Raw genomic sequence first — 24,845 nt, forward strand, 5'->3', positions numbered from 1 at the left:
AAACTCCAGTGTTAAATTAACACTGGAGAGTGTTTATATGTGTCCACACCTCTGAGTGTTAAATATAACACTGTTGAGTGTTAAATGAACACTTTTGGCAGTGTTATATTTTTTAAAGTAACCAAGTCAGTTTTGAAGATTTACAACGACTAACACAGAGCAGTGCTGATTTTCTAACACTGGAATATTTCTAACATTTTGAGTTATTTTCCAGTGTTAGAAAATCAGCACTGCTCTGTGTTAGTCGTTGTAAATCTTCAAAACTGACTTGGTTACTTTAAAAAATATAACACTGCCAAAAGTGTTCATTTAACACTCAACAGTGTTATATCTAACACTCAGAGGTGTGGACACATATAAACACTCTCCAGTGTTAATTTAACACTGGAGTTTTTGCTGTGTAGGTGTTTTAAACACTGGATGCTGCTTTATCCTTTGTAGTTAGTGTGAGTTTGTATACCTCCTCACACCTGGCGGGGGGTTGTTTTCAGTGAGGAGTCCCTCTGTCCTCCTCCTGTAGCCCTCCTTGGCCTGTTTGATGCTCCTCCTCAGATTGGCTTTGGCAAAATGCTGTGCAAAGAACTTTTCCTCAGCCTGAAGACTGAGTTGCGAGTTCTGATCAGTGTCTAGACTTCACTCATCATCCAAGGTTTTCGGTTAGGAAAAACCCAGACGGTTTTTGTCAGTGTTACATGTTCTACACAACACACAACACAGGACAGACTGAGTGAAGGTCTCCAGGTCTTGCTGTTCAAAGATGGACTAGTCTGTCAGATCAAAACAGTCCTGTAGTTGGAGGAGAGCATCATCTGGCCACATTTTAATGACCCTGGTTCTTGGAGGAGTTTGTTTCCTGAGGGGTATGTAGGCAGGGATGAGGAGCAGAGAGAAGTGGTCAGATTGTCCCAGGTGGGGGAGGGGTGTCTCTTTGTAGCAACCAACATGTCACTTAACATGTTGGTGGAATTTGGGGAGTACAGGTGTTAAACATGCCTTATTAAATCCCCTGGAAAAATATGGATGCCCTCTGGGTGCTCCCCCTACTGTTTACTGATGATAAGTTGGAGGTGATTGAGTCAGGTGAGCTTAAGTCAGGTGAGCAGTGACTGTCTAAAATTCTACTGTTATTGCACCAGTCCTGAAACACGTAAGCACAGAGCCTACTGGACTCTTTGTTGCAGTCCTGGCAGTGTAATCTCCAGCCCAATAACTCCACTAAGGGCTTGCAGATGTTTGGATGGATTTAGGATTTAGTTACAATCAGTAGACTTTGAGACAAAGCGGTTATAGTAAATCTCTAATTGTAGCTCCTTGTTTTGTTTGTGAGGGTTCTTGTGTTGTGAGGAAGATGGAAGTGGGGATTTGTGCTGTTATTTTCACAGCTGGATGCGATAGCCAGCTCTGCATCCTCACTTTTGTTTCCTCTTCCTGCACTGTCTGGGCCCCTTGCTGTTCCCGACAATAACCCACAGAGCGCCATGTGGTCGTAATCTCAGGTGGGATACTGTTGTCTAATCCGGGTTCAGGCTGGCTGATGTCTATTAGTCCCTGATGACTGAAAGTGATAAGTGCGTTGGAGGAAGACACAACAAAAAAAGCATAAAAAAAACACAAAAAGGTGCATAGTAGTTGGGAGTGCTGTGCCGCTGCATACATCCATACAGAACCAGAAGATATGTGTGCCAAGGGAGTTGAATTTGGGATAATGACAAGATGATGGGACTGTGCTGACATTCAACAATAAGAAGCATTGCCCTGGTTATTGAGAAGCAGATGGTCCTGGATGATGTCTGTGACTTTCAAACTGCATTTGTCCTTTTGTTTGGACTCATCTATGCACTTAACGTGGACTATCCAAAGGACTTTTGAAGTAATTCAAAAGGTGTTCATGGGTCTTGGTCCTCAGTGGGTTAAAGCTTTAACCTCCTAAGACCCGAACTCTTCCACGACATGCATTTTTAATTTCTCTTTGATATTTGGGCATATTGGGGCCCGATGAATGTAAAAACAAAGAATTGCCAGTTGTTTTTTTTTACCTTATTTTTGTTTTTAAGAAAAATACGAGCCACATATGAGGATATTCGTTTAAAATTTTGATAGAACAGTAGCAGTATAATGTCCTCGTAAGTGGATATCAGGCCCATGTAGAGCAAAATTTAGTATTTTGGTCTAAATAACCCAAAATGTGATGTCCACATATGTGGACGGCAGGTCCTAGGAGGTTAAAGAATAATTTGCTGAAATAGCCTGTCAGCAAAGTGCTCATGATAACAAAGCCTGTTCTCATGCATTGTTTCTTTTCTTTTTGTTTAACTGACCCAATGCTATGTTTTGACTGTGACTTGGTCAATAAAGTAATCATGAAATCTTAGTGCATACACTGCAGTTATTTATTTTATGTTCATTCTAGAATGGAAAAAAAGCAATATCTGACTAACATTTCATAAATGTCCCATTTATATATGGTAAAGATAAAAAATATTGGTAATAATGCATTTTTATTTATGTATTCAAGAAAACATGCTTATGTCAGATGTTTTTTGGTATCTTAACAGTTCTTGTTGAGGTAATATCATTTTCACTTTGTTGCAGTGCTTTTCATGTGATCAGTCAGGCTACCTGCGGTCTTTGAGTAACTTTTTGTTGTCAGATCATCCAGGGTTGTGATACAGTTAGATGCCATAATATATATGACATAAGATCCCATTTCAATGGAATGTAGTTACTAGAGAACGAGTGTGAAATAAATCAGGAATTTGAAAATAGATACTGGGTGTGAATTATTATGTAACAAGTTGTTCATAATTGTCTCTTTCTTCTTAAATGTAATTCCAACACAGAGAAATATGGAAAAGTAACTGTTGACTTTGAAGTTATTATTGAAGTACTAACAAAAGATGCAACAACTATCAAGAGGGTTCCAATTCATACCCCTTCTTTAGTAAATGTGTATTTGCTCATTGTAACATGCTAGCCGATGTGCCGGGTTCTGCACTCAGGATGTATTAGAATTTAATGTTGGGTTTTTTTGTTGTTGTTTTTTTCATGTACTATGAAATAGGTGCTCTTAGGCTGTTGTTTTTTTAAAATTCACTTTACATGACAGAACCTTAGGGGTGACACAGGACTTTGTATTGCTAGAAAAACAAATTTTAAGGATGTATGCAGACCTAATAGAGATGGTATTTTTGGTATACAGAAACGTTTACCAATTTTGATATTAAAAAGCCCATTGTGGAAAACTTTTCACTGTCCTTGTGTTTCAACTTTTCCACAGCAAAACTATACAGTTTCTAACTAAAAAATAAGGACATTGTAAAATTTGTTTTACAAATATAAGAAATAGCTCTAAAAATATACAAATAGCTCAATTTAAATATGAAGAATATTATAGAGGTGAAAGGGTAGATGGAAAGCTCAGCTTCTTGGGCTACTCGCCAACTAATAGGCCAAGGAGGAAATCCAAGTTCAAACTCCAGGGAGATTCGTAAGGTATCCAAGAAAAAAAAAGCCCAGCTTGCATAACAATAAAATCGTTGTTGTATTCAATCATGGCATACAATCATCTGTGGCCATATTTCATGTGAGATCCACATTTTTGGTTACTTCTTAACATGTTAACTCATAACAATATCTGTGAAGGTTCTCAGTCATCGAAGGAGCCACCTTGATTGTGACCTACACCCATTTTCACACCTTGGCTCTTGTGATTAGGCAGAGGATCCTCTGCCTAAAGAACGAGGACACTCCCAACAGGGCTTTTTAATTTTTTTAAACAATAAATTAGGTAGGATTACCCAACTTATTTTCATATTAAATCATATACCAACCCATATTCCAATATATATAAGTTCTGTCACAATTTTGTTATATGGTGTGTGAGTACACAATACCTCTCATGCACCCTTCTTGGAGTCCCTGGGCAGGGTGCTTGAGGGTGCGCCACCTGGGGACTCTTGTACTGGGAGACGTCAACGTCATGTGGGCAATGACAGCAAGACCTGTAGGGGTGTGAGGGAGGAATGGCCTCCTGGATGAGAACCTGAGTGGTGACTTCTGCGCAAACCACAGTTTTTCCGATAATGAACACCATATTCGAACATAGGAGCGTCCATAATTGCATGTGGCACTAGGACGCTCTAAGCTGCAGGTTGATGATCGATTTTGTAATCATATCACCAGACCTGCTGCCAAATGTTCTGGACACTTGGGTAAAGAGCGGGCATGAGCTGTCAACTGATCACCACCTGGTGGTGAGTTCGATCACCCTATAGAAATAGGGTGAGGAGTTCAGCCATCCAGGAGGGGCCGTTGCTCCTCCACACTGAAAGGAGCCAGTTCAGGTGGTCGGGCATCTGACAAGGATGCCTCCTGCGTGAGGTGTTCCGGGCATGTCCCACCGGGAGGAGGCCGCAGGACAGACCCAGGACACACTGGAGAGATTATATCTCTCCAGTGTGTCCTGATAAGACAAGAGAAATTATATTAAGTGTTGCAATTGTTGAATATAGAGCAATACTTCAAATGTGATTTTACTCATAGTTAATTAATGCTTAGTTGCTTAATCTAGATCACAGAATAATCAGGTATAGATTTAACAGATATAACGGGAAAAAAAAATACAGTAATAACTCTACAGAGGCAATCCCTGCCCAAACTGTGAACCTGCAAATTGGCTTTTTCTCTGCTCATTTTTATAGAATCAAGAGGATTTGGATTTCGACACAACAGAGAACACAGAGACAAGTGTGATTTTCCTCACAAAGATCAGAACAAGATCTACTCAGTGTACGTTGATTAGATATCGGCAGAATGAATGCCACTGCCAGAGTATACAGTTTACATTTCATTTCTGTGTAAAAGGCTCAAACAACTTCTCTGTAAAATATCTACCTAATATCTATCTAACATGCCTTGCATCTTTAGAGTCACTAGCTGCAGAGAATATTGTAATTGGAAACACATGGTTCTTGATCATAATGACTGTGTTTAGGCATTGTAACAATAACACAGCACTGACACTATGGTTTGCCAGAGATATTATTTGTGGAGTTTGAGTGTTCTCACTGCAACAGTGTGGACGTCTTCTGGGTATCCTTACGTCCTCCCAGAAGACATTCATGCTATGTACACTTGAAACCATAAGGACCATCAAGGTTAAAATTAGCAGTTACTATGAGCAAATGGGGCTATCTGACTGTTTGTGTTAACCCCGCAATAAACTGGTGATCCTTCCTGTTGTGAAAGCTGGGGTAACAGACTGGATAACAACCTAAGTTAACAATAGATAAGATTCAGTATACTTTATTTCACACATATATTTTATACGATACAAAAATACTGATCATGGTGTATTTTTATGAAAAATACAGAAATTGCAAGAAAGTTGAAAAATAACCTTTAATAAATTATATAATCAATATCTGACATAAGAATACTGAGACATAATTGATACAAAAACTCCTCAAATATTTTAAAAGAAATTACTTAGACAAAAAGTGTCCTTCCTTCCAATGTTCATCTCAGATCAGTCTCCCATAAAAATATCTTTATATCAAAATCAGTGCATTTATCACCTTCAACTCACCAGTTTCCCATATCTCCACCCTAATCACTAAGGTTTCTCCACATTTTTTTAGGGCCCACACACATAGCTGCCCCAACATCTAATAGGGATACTTATGACCAGCAGATCTGAGGAGGATGGGTGATGAATTGTTTTTTTTAAGTTTAATATAATCTTGTTAATGTCCCATAGCATGGAGGTTAGTCTAGCCTTCTCCAGTGGGATGGAACACAGCGACACACTTCCTCGCTGAAGAAGAAACCTGGTTCACATCTTCGCCTTCTTACTTCACAGGGAGGCCTGTGGCAACTGCAATGAAAAAAAGACAGAATTAGCTTCAAAACCACTAACAGTCCAGTGTAGGTCAGGATATGCATTGTACAATTTTAGTCAGCTGTTTACATACACTCATCATAGGCATGATATACATCATATATGATACACATACATATATATGTATATATATACATATACACATATGCAGTATGAAGAGTTGACACCCAGAATGGCTAACTGAAGGCCGGCCAGTCAGTCCTATTCACCTACCAGCCAATAACCTGCCCTCAATACTACACTGAAGCTCCAATCAGGCAGCTAAGTATTAAGCATATGGCTCAATACATGAGTGGGGCACAGAAAGGAATCGGCAGGAATACCAGAGTTGTGAAACACCAGCTAGTAGTTGAAAGAGCAGTAGCTTGAGATTGCAAGACCAGACTGACCAACTTGTAACTGCCTGCACTGACCACAAGAAAGCCTTGCACGGTTGGATCTTAACAAGGTTCCAAGTAGAGCTTCTACATGCAACAAGAAGAAATGAGAGTGAGACAAAACTTTTTTTTAAAAAACCCCAAAACAGAAATCAAAGTCCCAAACATGAACTAAGTAATGAGTAGCTCCACCGTTATTCTTGATTTCTTCAAAAATTAATTGTGGCATGCTTGATGAAAGCATTTCCATGAGGTGAGTGGGAACATTTCTCCAAGTGGTGAATACAGCCGCACAAAAGCCATCCATCCCCAAAGGTACTCAATTGGATTTAGATCAGGCGAAAACGCACAATGGTCCAAAAGAGTGATGTTATTCTCCTGGAAGAAGTTCCTTGTCCTGAGGGCATTGTGTACTATAGCGTTGTCTTGTTGAAAAACCCAGTTATTACCACACAGATGAGGACCCTCAGACATGAGGGATGCTCTCTGCAACATCTGGACAAAGTCAGTGGCCGTTTGACGCCCCTGCACTTCCTGAAGCTCCATTGTTCCACTGAAGACAAAAGCACCCCAGACCATTATGGCAACCCCTTCACTGTGGCGTGTAGAAAACATCTCAGGTGGGATCTGCTTGTCATGCCAGTAACACTGAAAACCATCAGGACCATCAAGGTTAAACTTTTTCTCATCAGAGAATAAAACTTTCTTCCACCTTTCAATGTCTCATGTTTGGTGCTCTCTTGCAAAGTTCAAACGATGAGTTCTGTGGCACATTTTTGCACAGATTTGGCCTTTTAAAGGTATGTGGTCCTAAACTTTTGATCAGCTGGAAAACAGCCTGTTTTAGTTTAAGCGTCGTTTTCAATAAATTGCATGCTCAAAAAAAAGTCTTGTCACACTCCCATTTCTTCTTGTTGCATGCTAAGATCCAACCATATGATTTTTTGCCTTTTTCAAGTGGTCTTAAACTTTTGATAGGGACTGTATATATTCCTCTACATATGTATAATAAATGTTCTGTTTTCTGTGTCCCAGAAGCCTGCATGTTTTCCCTTCAGCCAACACGACTACAAATAGTGGGCAAAACTACTCCCTTTAGAGTTACCAAATGATTTACAGCCAATGCCAGATTTACCAGAGCTTTCAACAGAATTTAAATTTATTACTTTCCATCCTGATGCAATTACTCTGGAGTTTTGTTTAGGGTAATAAGAAAAAAGTCAAATAACTGACTACTTAGATATTTCTGATATTAAAAAAACCCATTCATCTCTCAGTCATAATTGGCAACAGAAAAAGAGCTTACATATCTTAACATGATATGTCCTAGTGCATGTTTGCTTAACTGTAACCTAAAATGTAGGCCTCATTGTCCAAACAGACATACAAGCCTTGTAGCCAAGGAAGTTTAAGGAACAAACAATGATCTAATCCTTTATTATACATACTTTATCATTATAAATTGTGCAATCACCCATTCTTTTTCAGCTGCACAGGGTCTCACATGGTGAATGACAGAATATTTAGTTGCTGTTACTCAAGCCCCTTTCAAATACACAGATGAGTTAAAATGGACAAGCAGAATTTCTTTTAAACGCATGTTCATAGTCACATACGCATAATGATCAGATCCCAGACACTAGATTCCTACTGTTACGCTCTACTCATAAATCACTCTCAAACAGGGTCACGGTGGGTTGAAAGTGGACCAGATGGATGGATGTGTGTGTATGTGTGCGTGTTTCCTCCTGTGCAGTAGAGGAAATGGTTAACTGACAGCTCGGAGAAGTCATTAGCACACTAGGGGACTGCAACAAACCCCTACATACTGGTGTGGAATCAGTGCCTTACTCTGGTTACACAGAGCCACTAACATCCTGAAGGTTTGAATGTGTGCATTTATGTGTAGCTGTAGAAAATTTGATCACATCACTCCGATATTGGCCTCTCTACACTGGCTTCCAATTGAATTTAGGATCCGTTTTAAAGTCTTTTTATTGGTTTTTAAATCTCTAAATGGTCTGGCACCTGTTTATTTGTCTGACTTGTTGAAGCACGTCCCCACTCGTTCCCTTCGGTCAGCTGAGCAGCTGCTGCTTTCTGTTCCAAAGTCACGGCTGAAACGTAGAGGAGACCGAGCGTTCTCTGTTGCAGCGCCGATGCTTTGGAATAACCTTCCTCTCCGTATTAGACAGGCTACATCAGTGCCAGTTTTTAAGTCTTTACTAAAAACCTATTTTTATTCCTTGGCTTTTAACTCTGTGGGTAACTGATTTTTTATTTTTTATTTTTATTACTATGTGCATATTAGTTTTGTACAGCACTTTGGTCTACCAGGTGTGTTTTTAAAGTGCTGTATAAATAAATGATGATGATGATGATGATGATGATGAAATCTTTCCCAGTGAAAAAACTTTCCCAAATGAAAAAAAATAATTGCTAAGTACATCATTAATTAAAAATATTTGGTACATACAGCAAATTAGCTAAAATGTTTATACCAGCATGCTTCACCTACCAAGTCAGTAAGCTAATGACAAAATGGATGACTGGATTACAAATTGGTGCATATTTATGTGAGGGGATTACAAGTGATAGGGGTGGCTGTAGCTCAGGTGGCAGAGCAGGTCAGCCACTAACAAGAAGGTCGGTGGTTCGATCCCAGGCTGCTCCAGGCTACATGCCAAATATCCTTGGGCAAGATGCTAACCCCATGTGTGCCTACTGGTGGTGGTCAGAGGGCCCGGTGGCGCCAGTGTCCGGCAGCCTCGCCTCTGTCAGTGCGCCCCAGGGCAGCTGTGGCTACAATGTAGCTTGCCATCACCAGTGTGTGAATGGGTGAATGACTGAATGTAGTGTAAAGCGCTTTGGGGTCCTTAGGGACTAAGTAAAGCGCTATACAAATGCAGGCCATTTACTGTGTATGGACTGATTGCAGAGATTAAAATAAATAATAAATAGATGGACAAAATTACATCAATAAACCAATGTATAATTTAAGGCACAGAGAAATAAAAAAAAAAACAGGAGTCACAAAATACTGGCAAGAAAAGAGAGCTTTTATTCTTGCATTCCAACAGCATTAATTGCTGTATGCAATCCATCCTTCAAATTATTGCCATGTTGTGGCCGCATTTGGCTAATTTCTCTGGAATCAGGAATAAATCTACTTGATTACAGAGCACCTCAAATCTGTATGGGGTCGGCATTGTAATGCTCCAGTCAATAATGTCTGGAGGTGCTCAAACTAAGTGGTCAGCAGCTTGTATGTGACAGCCTGGGAGACTATCGTACCAGAAGCCATTATTCTAATATGCCACCTTCACTTCTTACTTTTTTTATACTTTTGTAGACATTAACAGTTTAACATGCCACATTGTGGTCAAGCCTTTAAATCAATGTGATTTTCTTTTATAAGTACAATTACTATACTTTTTAAATATCAAACTTAGATATGTCACATAGTGGAAAATTGTGTTTTTATATTTTGTTTTGCATCAGACTGTGTATTGGTACATAGTGTTGATTTTATTTGCATGATTTTATTGTGATATTTATATTGCATGGTTTTATCTTCATATTTATATTGTGTGTTTTAGTGTTGTTGCACAATATTCTTTTAATCCACAGTGGACTAAGCGGACAATTGTAGGCACCAATGAGGTGAGGGCGTTCCCTGAGACGGACTATCAGCCAAACAACCTGTTAAGGGGGATAGTGAGCGCAGAGACGAAAGGAGAGACGCACGAAAAGTGAGCAGGAGGAAACAAAACGCGTGCACGCCAGCATATGTAAAGAAGGACCTGCGGCTTGACAGTGGGGTGCCACGAGACATTCGGCGACCGGCCAGCGGAACCCGGCGATCCAGTCCCGACGGCCAGAATAGCGACAGTGGGAGGCGATGCGTGAAATCCACAGCAGGGCAGGGGTACGCCTCTGCCTGCATCTGTGAGTATCGCTTTCCCACTGTTGGGCACTAGGCGCAGCTTTGCCGGAGGAGGGTAACAGCGGCTGTGCCGACAACGTTGCTGGCCCGTGTCTGCTGTTTCAGGGCGGTGCTACGAGGGAAGCCGTGTTCAGGTGTGGAGAGTGGCTGGACTGTACGGTGACGCGCCGTCAGGAGGAGACAGGAGCCTCCTCCCTGATCGTCTTCTGGCTGGCGAGATTTCCATCCCGGAAGAGGAATTCCTCTCCTGTCTCTGTCAGATAAGGAACATTTGCCCGAGTGTGGCTGGACTGCGAGATTATAGGACTGTGGGGGGGGATTTTAGCATATGAGGAGCATTTTTTTAGCTTTTGGTTTTGATAGTATATATTTATTCCTGCCAGCAGGGTTTTTAGCATATTGAGAACACTCTTTTTATTGTATAGGGGGGGATTTTAAACTGTATTTGAAATTCTGGCTGTGTTTGTTTCCATGGAAATAAACGGTGTGTTTAAGGCCAACTTAGTTTCTGTGCCCTGAGCGCTGACCCACTTACTCCCCTTCCTCTTGTATGCAAACGGACTTGGAGGTGAAGATTTATATTCACCAGTCTTAGCGGTTACAGATATATGTATTCTTCACTGGACAGCATGTCAAGGTCTGTGCTGGCAGACCATGTGGAGTGGAGAGTGGACCCAAATGCAGACACCTGAGAATGTACAGAACTTAAACTAAAAGCGAGCCTTTATTGGCGGCTGAATACAGTGCAAAGAAAAAAAGAAAAAGGGAAACAAAAACTAACCTAACAAAACCTAAACTGGGAAAACAACTAATTCTTAAATACATGAAACCTGAACACATGACAACCTGAGACATGAAACCTATATATGGACAGGGAAACTTGAACATGAAATTAACTGAGCTTGACACATGACAAACAGATGACCCAACAAGAAACAAAGGAAAACACACACAATGTATACACAGAGGGTAACAAGGGAATTTAAAACAGGAGGGAAACACAGGTGGGCCTAATCTAACATAACGAGACAGCGAGGAAACAAATCTGAATACACTAACACAGGGCACAGCTCTATCAAAATAAAACAGGAAACATTAGACATAGACTAAGATGTAAACTTGACACTGTGATCGGGGGAAGAACAGACAGAACACAACTAACTTGACATGACACAGAGAACATAGGGGAGGCACAGTAACAAAAAAAACAAATATAACCTAGGCATAACTAAGGAACCTAGAAATACAAATGACAGTACCAAAAATAACACTAAATCAAAGATTATTCAAAATCAGAAATTGTCAAAAACACTGGGTCCCCAGACTCAGGACCATGACACAGCCACTATAAGACATATGATTTTACAAAATAAAATGCTGTAGATTAAACCAAGTATTAAGTGGTTAAAACAAACTCAATCTAAACATTTGCAACAGTAATATTAATTCATATAACACTGATGGTAACATCTTGCTGCAAAATAATAAATATAGAAAATAAGTACTTTTACTTTTGATCATTTATGGATAATAAATTTATTGTAGCCATTATCTGACTCTGTGAATACTACTCATGGTCATTGATCAATGGTCATATTAACTATAATGAAAGTCATCTTGTAACTCATTGTTAGCTAGTGGGCCTAGTTTTTATCATTGTGCATTTGGACCATGTATAAATGCAGGCATTTCTCCTACTGAAAATGCAGATGATTTTTTGTGAGTCAGCACTATATAAATAAAATTGAAAAAAATTAAATAATAATAATAATAATGATGATAATAAAAATTTAATCTAATTGATAACACACTCAGCTGACCTATTTTAACAGTAATAATAATTTTTGCACATCAGGTCATCTCACAGATCAACCAGCACATTAAGCTCATAGCTCTTTTGCACATAAATCTATTTAATACTTCAATTTTTTTTGTCACCATTTATTTATTCATGCTATTTGTGTTTTATCTATTGTAAATATTAACTGGCACCTATGTGTGGACAGCAGAGAAAGAATTTCATTGTACAGAGAAATCCTTTTTTTCTTGGTACACATGACAATAAACGCTTTGAATCTTGAAAACACTGCAGAACAACAGAGTCAACTTTCTGGGAATTTCTTACCTACTTTATTGACCATGCATTAAAACTAATAACCTGATGTTTTCTCTGAAGTTCTTTCGATCCCTCTTGGTTTCTTCTTCAGTGTGCTTCACCCTGCCTCTGAAGCAATAAATCATTCCTACTTGTACTGCTACCTCAAGCCTCGACCATATAGGTACAATATCCTATTTTTGGACATCTGTGTTTGGTTTATACCTCATGAAAAAGAGCTTTATGTCATACTGTTAGGTTATCTGAGCATAAATCTTCTCCAAATGTATTTAAAGTCTCTGAATGTTAATCTTGGAAAACCTGTAGGCTTATAATGGCTTTATAAACCTTTCCAAAGTGATCTATTTCAGTTTTTGCATATTTTGCATCTAGTGATCTCTTTTAGTCAAATCTATGGGTCTAAAACTTTTAAAAGATGTATTTAAAAGACGTTGATTTAACGTGGCTGATAACAGTTTTTGGTGTATCTAATTGGTTAAGTCACTGGTGTCAAACTCCAGGCCTCGAGGGTGGGTGTCCTGCAGGTTTTAGATGTGTCCTTGATTCAACACAGCTGACTGAAATGGTTAAATTACCTCCTCAACATGTCTTGAAGTTCTCTAGAAGCCTGGTAATGAACTAATCATTTGATTCAGGTGTGTTGACCCAGGGTGTTTTCTAAAACCTGCAGAACAACGGCCTTCGAGGCCTGGAGTTTGACACCTCTGGATTAAGTTATGTATAAGCATAGATTTAATATTCACGCTACTGATTGAAGACAAGGTTCTATCTATTCCAGTCCCATCTATTCCTGCCAACAATGTTATTTTAAATGAGTAAACAGCAGATGGAAGGTACTGGACTTCTCACATCTTTCCTTACCTGCATGTGGCTTGGTGGAACCTCCTTCCTTTCAGGAAGCACTTATTTGGCGACTCAGTGCATTCACAGGAGCACTTTGTCTTGTTGAGAGGCTGATGTCTTGGGCATGTCTTGCTGCATGTGCATTGACAGGTCTCCTTGTTGAATACATGGTTCTGTGGGCAGGATAGGCTAGGTGGCAAGTTGCAAACACACTGGCAGGTATTGCGATTCAAGTGACGGTTAGGACCACAGTCTTTAGTTTGGTGGCACACACACTGACAACTTTCCACGTCCAGTTTCTTATTGGGGCCACATAAATCTTCTGAGAATATGTCTGTACAGTTGGAAGAAAGAGAGACACTGATGAAGTTGGTTACTTAAATTTAGCATTAACTAAATACATCAGCACAAACTGATAGCCAAACATTCTACTTCAGGATTTTCTGGTAAGGAGCAGAATTACTTTGTCACACAGATCCAGGTAGAACAGAACAGAATGAATAGAATTTTTTTTCATTAATAGATGAAAACATTATTTAAAAATGCATTTTGCATTTCCTCAGATTATCTTTATATAATAATAATTTTTGTTTAATGATGATTTAAATGTGATAAATATGCAACAAAAAACCCTATCAAATCAGGAATGGGACAAAAGCTTTTTTATCACATGTGACAACATATTGAAGAGCAACTACCTGAACTCTGCTCCCATCGAGGTCGATCGTTTTGTTAATAGTATTACGTCATTGCGTATGACTCGGAATACTGTGACACCTCTTCAAAAATCAAAAATACTTGACTCTCTAGTATAACTCTCAAACACACACCTTAAAGTAGATAAACTGTAATCTTGAGAGGAAAGGGTGTCTCACTACTTTAGAAGATCAGTAATTAAACCATTGCTTAAAAGCCATCTTAGCTAATTATAGGCCAACATATAGGCTGTAAAACAGCTAACTGATTATCTGCAGAAAATTGTTTTGATTGTAGTTTCAGTCAGGTTTCAGAACTCATCACAGTACAGAGACAGCGTTAGTGAAAGTTAGAAATTATCTGTTTATGGCCTCTGTGGACTCATCTCTGTGACCTGACCTCAGTGCAGTGTTCTATACTGTTGACCATAATATTGTATTACAAAGATTATAGCATACACTAGGAATTAAAGGTACTAAGCTGTGGTGGTTTGAATCACAACCTAATAGACTCAAATTTGTTCATGTAAATGGCGAGTCCTCCTCACACACTGAGGTTAATTATTTAACAAATTTAACATCCTGCTCCTCACATACAAGGTCTTATAACAATCAGGCCCCACCTGATCTTAATAACCTTATAGTACCATATCATCCTATTAGAGCATTGTTGGCAGCATTTGGCACTATATAAAATTTTTGGCAGTATATATATATATTTTTTTAATTCAGCTGAATTACACTGTGTATGCATCTGACTGAAGATAGATGATAAGTATTAATAACAATGACAACATATTTAAGGCAATAACAAAAGAATTAAAATGAACTGATTATCTGGTTGTACAAATTACACATCATATAAGGGAAATACTTTTTTGAGAGCACTAAGTCAGCTAGGAGTGGCATGGTGGGTAGGACTGTTCTCTCATAGCAGGAAGGTCACTGGTTCAAATTGACCATCTGGTTGTGGACTTTCTCCTGTGTTTGCATGGGTTCCTCCTGAAGCCATGTGCTTTTAATGGTTGTCAATCTTTATATTTTCTCAATTCTATACAAGAATAACAAGGGAACTCTTGATATAGACCCTGCAGCTTTTACAAAATGCGTAAATGTAAAGTACAGCCCACTCCTTCATATGTCGTGACTTAGTAAACTGACTATGTCAAGAATCAGTTAGAAACTGTTCCAGAACATTGGTTTACAAAGTTACAAAGTTAAACCATTAATATATTACAAAAAAGAGCCAAGAGAGGGTGTTTGATTTGGGTTAGGGGATTTTATTTAATATCGAAAGAGGCTTGTAAAGGACTTGCATAATATTTCTAAAGAAACATGTAAAAAACATGTTATTGTGCAGCATCACATTATGCTGCTGCATTGTGGTTTGGCTGACAGTCTTAGTTTTAATTCATTGTGACAGTCAGTGGCAAATACACTCTGCACACATACATAAAAAACAGACATACTCATTATTATGAGTGAATAGTGTTATCATGTAAGGTTACTCTGAATTTCCCGGAGTAACCCACCTGAAGTTTAATTAATAAAGTTTTATCTAATCTAAACTAATCTCTCTACTCCAACCATAAATACCAACGATAATATTTCACAGCCCACAGGCTTCATTATCATTAGATTTCTAAAGAAGGCTACAATACAGTCAACTCACAATAACCTACATGAAATGAAAGAGGTTGTATAGGAATTTTGATATTGTAGTTTACCTGCACTATAAAGCCTAGCTTTCTGCCATGAACCTGGCTGCAGATGACAATGAAACTTGTCTTTTTGATCCTTGAACTTTGCATCTGGTCTCATAGAAACTGCTAATTTGTCCTTTTTTCAGTTTATTTGTTGAATTTTTGGGGGGATCTCACTTAAATTTGCATGTTTTGTTGTACATGTAGTGTCAAATCAAATCAAATCAAATCACCTTTATTGTCACGTCACATGTGCAGGTACACTGGTACAGTACATGCGAGTGAAATTCTTGTGTGCGAGCTTCACAAGCAACAGAGTTGTGCAAAAATACAATAACGTGCAACAAGCAAAATATAAAAATGGCTAATCTAAAAGTAATAAATATATGTACCATATATAAAGGTATATACATTACTGAATGTGTATACTAAATATGTTTTTCTACGTGTGTGTGTGAGTGTGTATATAGTGTGTATATACATGTTTTACAAATGAAATAGAGTAAACAATAAAATAAGATATATAAAACATACAGAGGTTGGTAGTCGGACATGTGCAAAACAGTGGCATTAATGTACAGTATGGAGTGCATAATGTTGAAGTTCCAGTAGTGAGGGTGAGGTGTCTATGACGTGTTCAGCAGTCTGATGGCCTGGTGGAAAATGCTGTCTCTCAGTCTGCTGGTTCGGGACCGGATGCTGCAGAACCTCCTTCCTGATGGAAGTAGTCTGAACAGTTTGTGGCTGAGGTGACTGGAGTCCTTGATGATCCTCCCCGCTTTCCTCAGGCACCGCTTCCTGTAGATGTCTTGGAGGAGGAAGCTCACCTCCAATTATCCGTTCAGCACACCGCACTACTCTCTGGAGAGCTTTGCGGTTGTAAGCGGTGCTGTTGCCATACCAGGTGGTGATGCATCCAGTGAGGATGCTCTCAATGGCACAGCGATAGAAGGTCCTGAGGATGCGGGGGCTCATGCCGAATCTTTTCAGTCTCCTGAGAAAGAAGAGGCGCTGCTGCGCCTTCTTCACTGTTTTGTTTGTGTGTACTGACCACGTAAGATCCTCAGCCAGATGTACACCAAGGAAGCGGAAGCTGCTCACTCTCTCCACAGCAGCGCCGTTGATGGTGATGGGGGTGTGTACTTCTCTGCACCTCCGGAAGTCCACTATCAGCTCCTTTGTCTTTGCGACGTTGAGGGTGAGATGGTTGTCTTGACACCAGTGGGTCAGGGCGCTGACCTCTTCCCTGTAGGCCGTCTCATCACCGTTGGTGATAAGACCCACCACTGTAGTGTCATCCGCAAACTTCACAATGATGTTGGAGCTGTTAGTGGCCGTGCAGTCGTAGGTGTAGAGTGAGTACAGGAGAGGGCTCAGTACACACCCCTGTGGAGCACCAGTGTTCAGTGTGATGGGGATGAGGTGGTGCTGCCCAGTCTGACCACTTGGCGTCTGTCAGACAGGAAGTTAAGGATCCAGCTGCAGAGGAGCTGCTCAGTCCTAGATCCTGCAGTTTCCTGTCCAGCTTCGAGGAGCGATGGTGTTGAATGCTGAGCTGTAATCTACAAACAGCATTCTCACATACGTGTCTCTCTTCTCCAGGTGTGACAGGGCAGCATGGAGTGTCAGGGCTATGGCATCATCAGTGGACCTGTTGTGGCGGTATGCGAACTGTAGAGGGTCCAGTGAGTCGGGTAGTGCGGAGCAGATGAAGTCCCTGACCAGCTTCTCGAAGCATTTGCTCACGATGGGGGTCAGGGCTACGGGTCGCCAGTCGTTCAATGAGGAGATGGTGGAGGATTTGGGTACAGGGACGATGGTGGCCATTTTGAAGCAGGCTGGGACTACAGACAGAGGGAGGGAAAGGTTGAAGATGTGTAAACACTCCAGCCAGCTGAGCCGCGCATGACTTGAGGGGCGCGCCGGGAATCCCGTCCGGACCAGTAGCTGCGTGGGTTCACTCTCCTGAAGTACCTCCGCACATCCTCCTCAGACACAGTGTGCGCACTGGCGTCATCCGCGGTGCGCACACTGTCCGGTCTCATGGTGTTCGCTGTGTCGAATCTAGCGTAGAATACGTTTAGATCCTCACACAGAGAGGCCGTGGTCTGCGGTGTGCTGGTTTTCCCTCTAAAGTGTGTGATTGTGTTTAGTCCCTGCCACATACTCCGAGGGTTGTCAAACTGTTGCTCCACCCTGTCCCTGTACTCACGTTTGGCTGCTTTGATCATCTTCCGGAGTTGGTAATGTGCGTGTTTGTAGTCCGATGTGTTCGCGGAGGCAAAAGCGGTGCTCCGTGCCGCCAGCGCCGTGCGAACATCTCCGTTAATCCAGGGTTTTTGATTTGGGAAGGATTTAACTGTTCTGGTTGGGACGACATCTTCCACGCATTTTCTGATAAATCCACAGACTGAGTCTGTGTATTCATCGATGTCTTTAGCAGCCACGTGAAACATTTCCCAGTCCGCGTGATCAAAACAGTCCCGCAGCGTAGACTCCGATTGGTCCGACCAACGATGCACCGCCCTCAGGGTTGGCGCCGAGTATGGCAGCCTCGTCGCGAGCTCCCCCAAGCAACAGCTGTTTTTTGTGTTTAATTTTACTTAATTGTACTGTTTTGTCAGTACCACATCTTTTGTAATTTTGCTCCGTACACTGTACAATTAATATGTGACTGAAATACATGCTTTCAAAGGGTATTTTCAAAAGTACTGCATGAACTGTTTAGATATTACAGCTGTGTTTACACATTGTTCCCATTTATAACGTTTCAACTGTCACTGGACAACATATTGTTCAATGTAAGGATTGTTATCGTTGCTCAGATGAAAATCTATTTCACTCAATGTTTGGCTGAAGTCTACAACCCTGTTCTATCACAAATGCAGTATCTCCTCCATTGAGACACTCTGCCAGGACTTTGTAGTCTGCCATGAGTATGTGGCAGGGACTAAACACGATCACAGACTTTAGAGGGAAAACCAGCACACCGCAGACCACGGCCTCTCTGTGTGAGGATCTAAACGTATTCTACGCTAGATTCGACACAGCGAACACCAGGAGACCGGACAGTGTGCGCACATGGATGACGTCAGTGCGCACACTGTGTCTGAGGAGGATGTGCGGAGGTACTTCAGGAGAGTGAACCCACGCAAAGCTACTGGTCCGGACGGGATTCCCGGCCGCTGCCCTCAAGTCATGCGCGCGGCTCAGCTGGCTGGAGTGTTCACACATATCTTCAACCTTTCCTCTCTCTGTCTGTAGTCCCAGCCTGCTTCAAAATGGCCACCATCGTCCCTGTACCCAAATCCTCCACCATCTCATCATTGAACGACTGGCGACCTGTAGCCCTGACCCCATCGTGAGCAAATGCTTCGAGAAGCTGGTCAGGGACTTCATCTGCTCCGCACTACCCGACTCACTGGACCCTCTACAGTTCGCATACCGCCACAACAGGTCCACTGATGATGCCATAGCCCTGACACTCCATGCTGCCCTGTCACACCTGGAGAAGAGAGACACGTATGTGAGAATGCTGTTTGTAGATTACAGCTCAGCATTCAACACCATCGTTCCCTCGAAGCTGGACAGGAAACTGCAGGATCTAGGACTGAGCAGCTCCTCTGCAGCTGGATCCTTAACTTCCTGTCTGACAGACGCCAAGTGGTCAGACTGGGCAGCACCACCTCATCCCCATCACACTGAACACTGGTGCTCCACAGGGGTGTGTACTGAGCCCTCTCCTGTACTCACTCTACACCTACGACTGCACGGCCACTAACAACTCCAACATCATTGTGAAGTTTGCGGACGACACTACAGTGGTGGGTCTTATCACCAACGGTGATGAGACAGCCTACAGGGAGGAGGTCAGCGCCCTGACCCACTGGTGTCAAGACAACCATCTCACCCTCAACGTCGCAAAGACAAAGGAGCTGATAGTGGACTTCCGGAGGTGCAGAGGAGTACACACCCCATCACCATCAACGGCGCCGCTGTGGAGAGAGTGAGCAGCTTCCGCTTCCTTGGTGTACATCTGGCTGAGGATCTTACGTGGTCAGTACACATAAACAAGACAGTGAAGAAGGCGCAGCAGCGCCTCTTCTTTCTCAGGAGACTGAAAAGATTTGGCATGAGCCCCGCATCCTCAGGACCTTCTATCGCTGTGCCATTGAGAGCATCCTCACTGGATGCATCACCACCTGGTATGGCAACACCACCGCTTACAACCGCAAAGCTCTCCAGAGAGTAGTGCGGTGTGCTGAACGGATAATTGAGGTGAGCTTCCTCCTCCAAGACATCTACAGGAAGCGGTGCCTGAGGAAAGCGGGAGGATCATCAGGACTCCAGTCACCCCAGCCATAAACTCTTCAGACTACTTCCATCAGGAAGGAGGTTCTGCAGCATCGGTCCCGTACCAGCAGACTGAGAGACAGCTTTTTCCACCAGGCCATCAGACTGCTGAACACGTCATAGACACCTCACCCTCACTACTGGAACTTCAACATTATGCACTCCATACTGTACATTAATGCCACTGTTTTGCACATACCTACCTCTGTATATTTTATATTTTATATATCTTATTTTATTGTTTACTCTATTTCATTTGTAAACATGTATATACACACTCACACACACACACACACACACACACACACGTGAAAAACATATTTAGTACACACATTCAGTAATGTATATACCTTTATATATGGTACATATATTTATTACTTTTTAGATTAACCATTTTTATATTTTGCTTGTTGCACGTTATTGTATTTTGCACAACTCTGTTGCTTGTGAAGCTTGCACACAAGAATTTCACTCGCATGTACTGTACCAGTGTACCTGCACATGTGATGTGACAATAAAGGTGATTTGATTTGATTTGATAGTATCAAGTACTACCCAGTGGGGTCCACAGCCTTTGTCTAGGTCTCCACAAAATAAACTGGACAAGCTAAGAGCCAGGATTACAACGCAACGAGAAATAAGAGCTCTAATTTTAACTGAGATCTGGCTTTCAGAAAAAGTCCCAAGAATGTGCCCTTCAGCTACAGATTGACCCTGAACATCAAATAGAACAGATGCCACACAGAAACAACCATAAAGAACTACAGTAAGTACTTATGCCTTTCCTGTAGCTCCTTTTTTTTGATTAGTGTAGATGCTACACCCCTGGTTTGCCAGAGGTGGCCCACACATGGGCCAGCACAAGACCTGTTGCAGACACTCTGCTGGCCCTCTGCTGGCCCAGAACAGTTTCAGCTCTGGCCCCAGATGTCAGCCTAATGTGTACCTTAGTCAATCCATGTAATAACAACATGTGCCGGAACATAATAGATAATAGTGCAAAAGTAGCATGAAACGTTGGCTACTATTGCTGTATAGTATTGCAACATGGCATTTGGGTCTTCTAACTAAAATAGGAAAATAGGAACATAAACAGTGCCATCATTGCCAGGCCTGGCCCACATCTGGTTGACATACACCCTGCCATGACACCAGTCAGTCAGAAGTGCCAGCTTGATGCCAGATTCAGGGAGGACCTGTTTTCTATGAGCCTGGGCCACATAAATCAAACCATAATCGGGCCAGATGTGGCATGCCATCACATAAACAGTGCCATCTACGCCAGACCTGGCCAACATCTGGGTGAAATACCACTTACCATGCCAGAAGTCAGCCAGCAGTGCCGGCTTAACACCAGATCCGGACCAGACCTGCCTGCTATGTGGGGTTCAATCATTTTGTACAATATATCTATCATATAATGCTTTACAACACTTTTATTATTGTGATGAAAGAAATTCCCAAATATGTGATAAAAGAATTATTTACTATCTCATCTTAAAGTCCTGGCAGAGTATCTCAAAGGAGGAGATACTGCATTTGTTATGGCACAGGGTTGTAGACTTCAGCCAAACAATGAGTGAAAAAGATTTTCATCCAAGCATCAATAACAATCCTTACATTGAAAAATATGTTGTGCAATGACTGTTGAACCTTTAAAAATGGGAACAATGTGTAAACAGCTGTAATTCCTAAACAATTCATGCAGTACTTTTGAAAATACCGTAAAGCCTCTGTTGGCATGTAGCTCTTGTAGCCTTTTGAACAAGGCTACAACAAGGATAACAAGGCTTTATCTATCCATGATGCCAGATTACTCACAACAATTAGTTTTACTGTAGGAACGTGTTAAAGACATAAAGACTTTGATAACCTCTAATTTCCTAATTCTAAATTCCAATAAAAATGAGGTTATTGTACTTGGTCATAAACATTTTAGAAACATGGTATCTAACTAGATCCTTACTCTGGATGGCATTACTGGCCTTTTTTGACCAGGATATTTCCTTCAATGTACACAACAAATATGCATATCTCTAAAATTAGAAACATTCTCTTTCAGAGTGATAATGAAAAACTAGTTTATGCATTTATTGCTTCTAGGCTGGATTATTGAACAGTAGTTGCTTTAATTAGAGTACTTTAATTTCACATGAATTAGGTGATGAGGTTTGATTTTAGGTAGTGCAACGACATGCAAAAGTAAGAACCACACAGTACCATAAACAGTGCGTAGTACTGCAGATTTAACTTTGTGGAAGCAGATGATAATCCCTTGCTCTTATGCCTACTGTAAGCCTGTCACCAGCTATAATTGTTGTTTTTTCTTTCTCTCTTTTCTTTTTTTTTTTTTTTTAGAATTGTTTGAGTAAAATAACCAACTGTAACTTTGCAGTATTTTCTTAAAAAAGAAAAAAGATACACTCACCAGTGTGCTGCTGGGAGGGCTTTGTAGGGAACACTAGTGGGGGAAGAGGATTGACATGCATACTGGCAGTGATACTGATGCACATGCATTGCCTGTTGCTCCAGGTCTGACCAAGAGGACACGTCCTGTTGGCTAATGGACACCTTCAATAGACAGAGACAAAAAGATTGATAATACTTGGTTAATCCTCATGTTCTCAAATTATGTTTTCTTTTTTCTGTGTTCGGCAGTATAGATGTGCTCACTGGTTCACACAGAATGGAGCAAATTTTGTGAAAAAGCAGCCAGTTTTTGAAAATATTACTGATCATTCAAGTTTCCATACCTGTGACAGTTTAACTGTAATAAGTGCATGTATAAAAACAGTCAATGAGCTTTGTAGCTCTTGTGAGACCTCTCCTTCACACAGTGTTGCTGGGAAAAATGATCGGGATGCAAAGGAAAAACCTCAAGCTACATCAGGAGAAATTCAGGCTTCACTGCAAGTGTTGTGACTGTTTAAATATCCAAAATAGGAAGGCACTAGAATAAAAATGGGTTATATGGTACAGTTACCAGGACAAAGCCAAAACAGTCCCAGTGTCACAGAACAGCATGCTTACATACATACCAAACAGTACAAAGATAAGCCTCAGAACTTCTGGAACAAAATATTTTAGGTCTGATGAGACCAGAATTCAACTTTATATTCATATGCCATGCTATGCATAATGCTATGATTTGCGTACAGGATCTGGATGTTTTTTGTCAAGAAGACTGTGCAGCTATTCTATATGAGATAATAAAAGTAGCCATCCACAGCTAAGCAAGATTGAAAGCTGTCACTGTTGCTAAAGTGGGCAATGTATCAATTAAGAACTTTTATATATCCTTGCATACTATTATTGTTTTATATAATCTTATGAAGAACTAAGGATATATAAACTTTTATTGGGCAGTATCTCTTTTTTATTGTCTGTAACTGTGGTGGGAACATCTAAGTTACTGCCCCTTAACCTTTGGAAAGAGATACTTGGTTGTACCCCTGCGGTTTCTGCCTTCCTGTACCTCTGGGTTCTCGACCTCTGTCATCAAATTTGTACTTTCAGATATGCAAAATGCAGCATCAAGAGAAAAAAACATCACACAAACCATTGTGCAAGGTCTTTCTGTGAACCTCTGCACTTTGTGCTAGCAATATGCAAGAAAATCCTGAATTAAATTTTCCAGAGTATATTAAATGATTTAATTTAACCTTATGTGGTTTAAAAGATCAACAGTGATGACCACAGTCCTAAACCATATGCAATGAGAGTGCCTTTGTTTATTTGTTTTCCCAAGACTGTGCAATTGGTCAAGAGGAAAATAATAATTTGGACACACATGAAAAAACCACAGACTATGATAGAGACCTCATGGATTTAATTATTATAACAAATACATTCCCCCTAATAGATGGTTTATGCTTTTTCAGTGCTGTGAAAAAGTATTTGTATATTTATCACAATTACTAAATGTGTAAGATCACCAAAAACATTTTTTTATTAGATTGAGATAACCCAAGTAAATATGAAATGCAGTTTGTAAATGATTAATTGATTTATGAAGGGAAAAATCTGTACAAACCTATCTGACCCTATGTAAAAAAGTCTAATATTGTGCCAATAGTCTAATGATCTGGGGCTGCTTTGCTGCCTCAGGACCTGTACGATTTGCTGTAATTGATGGAACCATGAATTCTGATCTTTACCAGAAAATGCTGGAGGAGATCAGTTTGTGGCCTGTTGTCAGCCAGCTGTATTTAATCTCTGTGTCGTGGTCCAGGGTTTTAGACAAAGTGATTTGATAAAGTTTGTAAGTAAATAAATACTTTCTCGTCGCTGTCCACAATGGACCCAGGGTTAGGGTTAAGAAAACAAGCTGTTTTGGTGTTCTAGGCTTCAAGTCAACTCACAAGGAAACAAACTACTGATGTGAGGGCTTTTGGAAGTTCTCTACATCTAAAGCAATAATATCTACTGTTTCAGCCACCAGTCATTTCCACTGCTCACACCCAGATATTTTGGAATAAAGGACCATTATGTCTTGATGCATTCTCAATCATCCAGGAAAGTAAATCTCCAAAAGTTGAATCTGTTCATCTGGACGTAGCGTTTTGTGGGAGAAACGTTTTGTCACTCATCCAAGTGACTTCTTCAGTCTCAGCTGACTGCAGGTCAGAAGAAGTCACTTGGATGAGTGACAAAACGTTTCTCCCACAAAACGCTACGTCCAGATGAACAGATTCAACTTTTGGAGAAAGGACCATTATATTTTTTGGATCAAGCTATCAGACCATTCTGAGCAAGCTTGCCCACAGTCATAGATTGCCTTTTTCTTACCTGGTCCTCCTTCCATTTTGGCTTGATTGTCGCTGAAAATTTGTGCTGATCTGCAAATTTAAAGACCATGTCAACTGTCATTAGAGAAGACTGTATGCCCTGCTGAGGAGCTCCCAATGCCTTAT

General features: G+C 40.8%; 1 protein-coding gene across 2 annotated transcripts in view; it reads right to left on the minus strand.

Moving 5' to 3' along the window:
- Positions 1–5,382: 5,382 nt before the first annotated feature.
- Positions 5,383–24,845, minus strand: part of vegfc (vascular endothelial growth factor c) — an 80,541-nt gene continuing 61,078 nt past the window's right edge. For both annotated transcript variants that reach the window (XM_039613819.1, XM_039613820.1), the window contains exons 5-7: positions 22,361–22,503; positions 13,200–13,515; positions 5,383–5,875 (exon numbers count right to left, since the gene is read on the minus strand). In XM_039613819.1, coding sequence (XP_039469753.1) covers positions 5,767–5,875; positions 13,200–13,515; positions 22,361–22,503 — 568 coding nt within the window. In that variant the 3' untranslated portion in view covers positions 5,383–5,766. The remainder of the gene's footprint in view (positions 5,876–13,199; positions 13,516–22,360; positions 22,504–24,845) is intronic.

Source organism: Oreochromis aureus, linkage group 6 (genome assembly GCF_013358895.1).
Source record: "Oreochromis aureus strain Israel breed Guangdong linkage group 6, ZZ_aureus, whole genome shotgun sequence".
Lineage (NCBI taxonomy): Eukaryota > Metazoa > Chordata > Actinopteri > Cichliformes > Cichlidae > Oreochromis > Oreochromis aureus.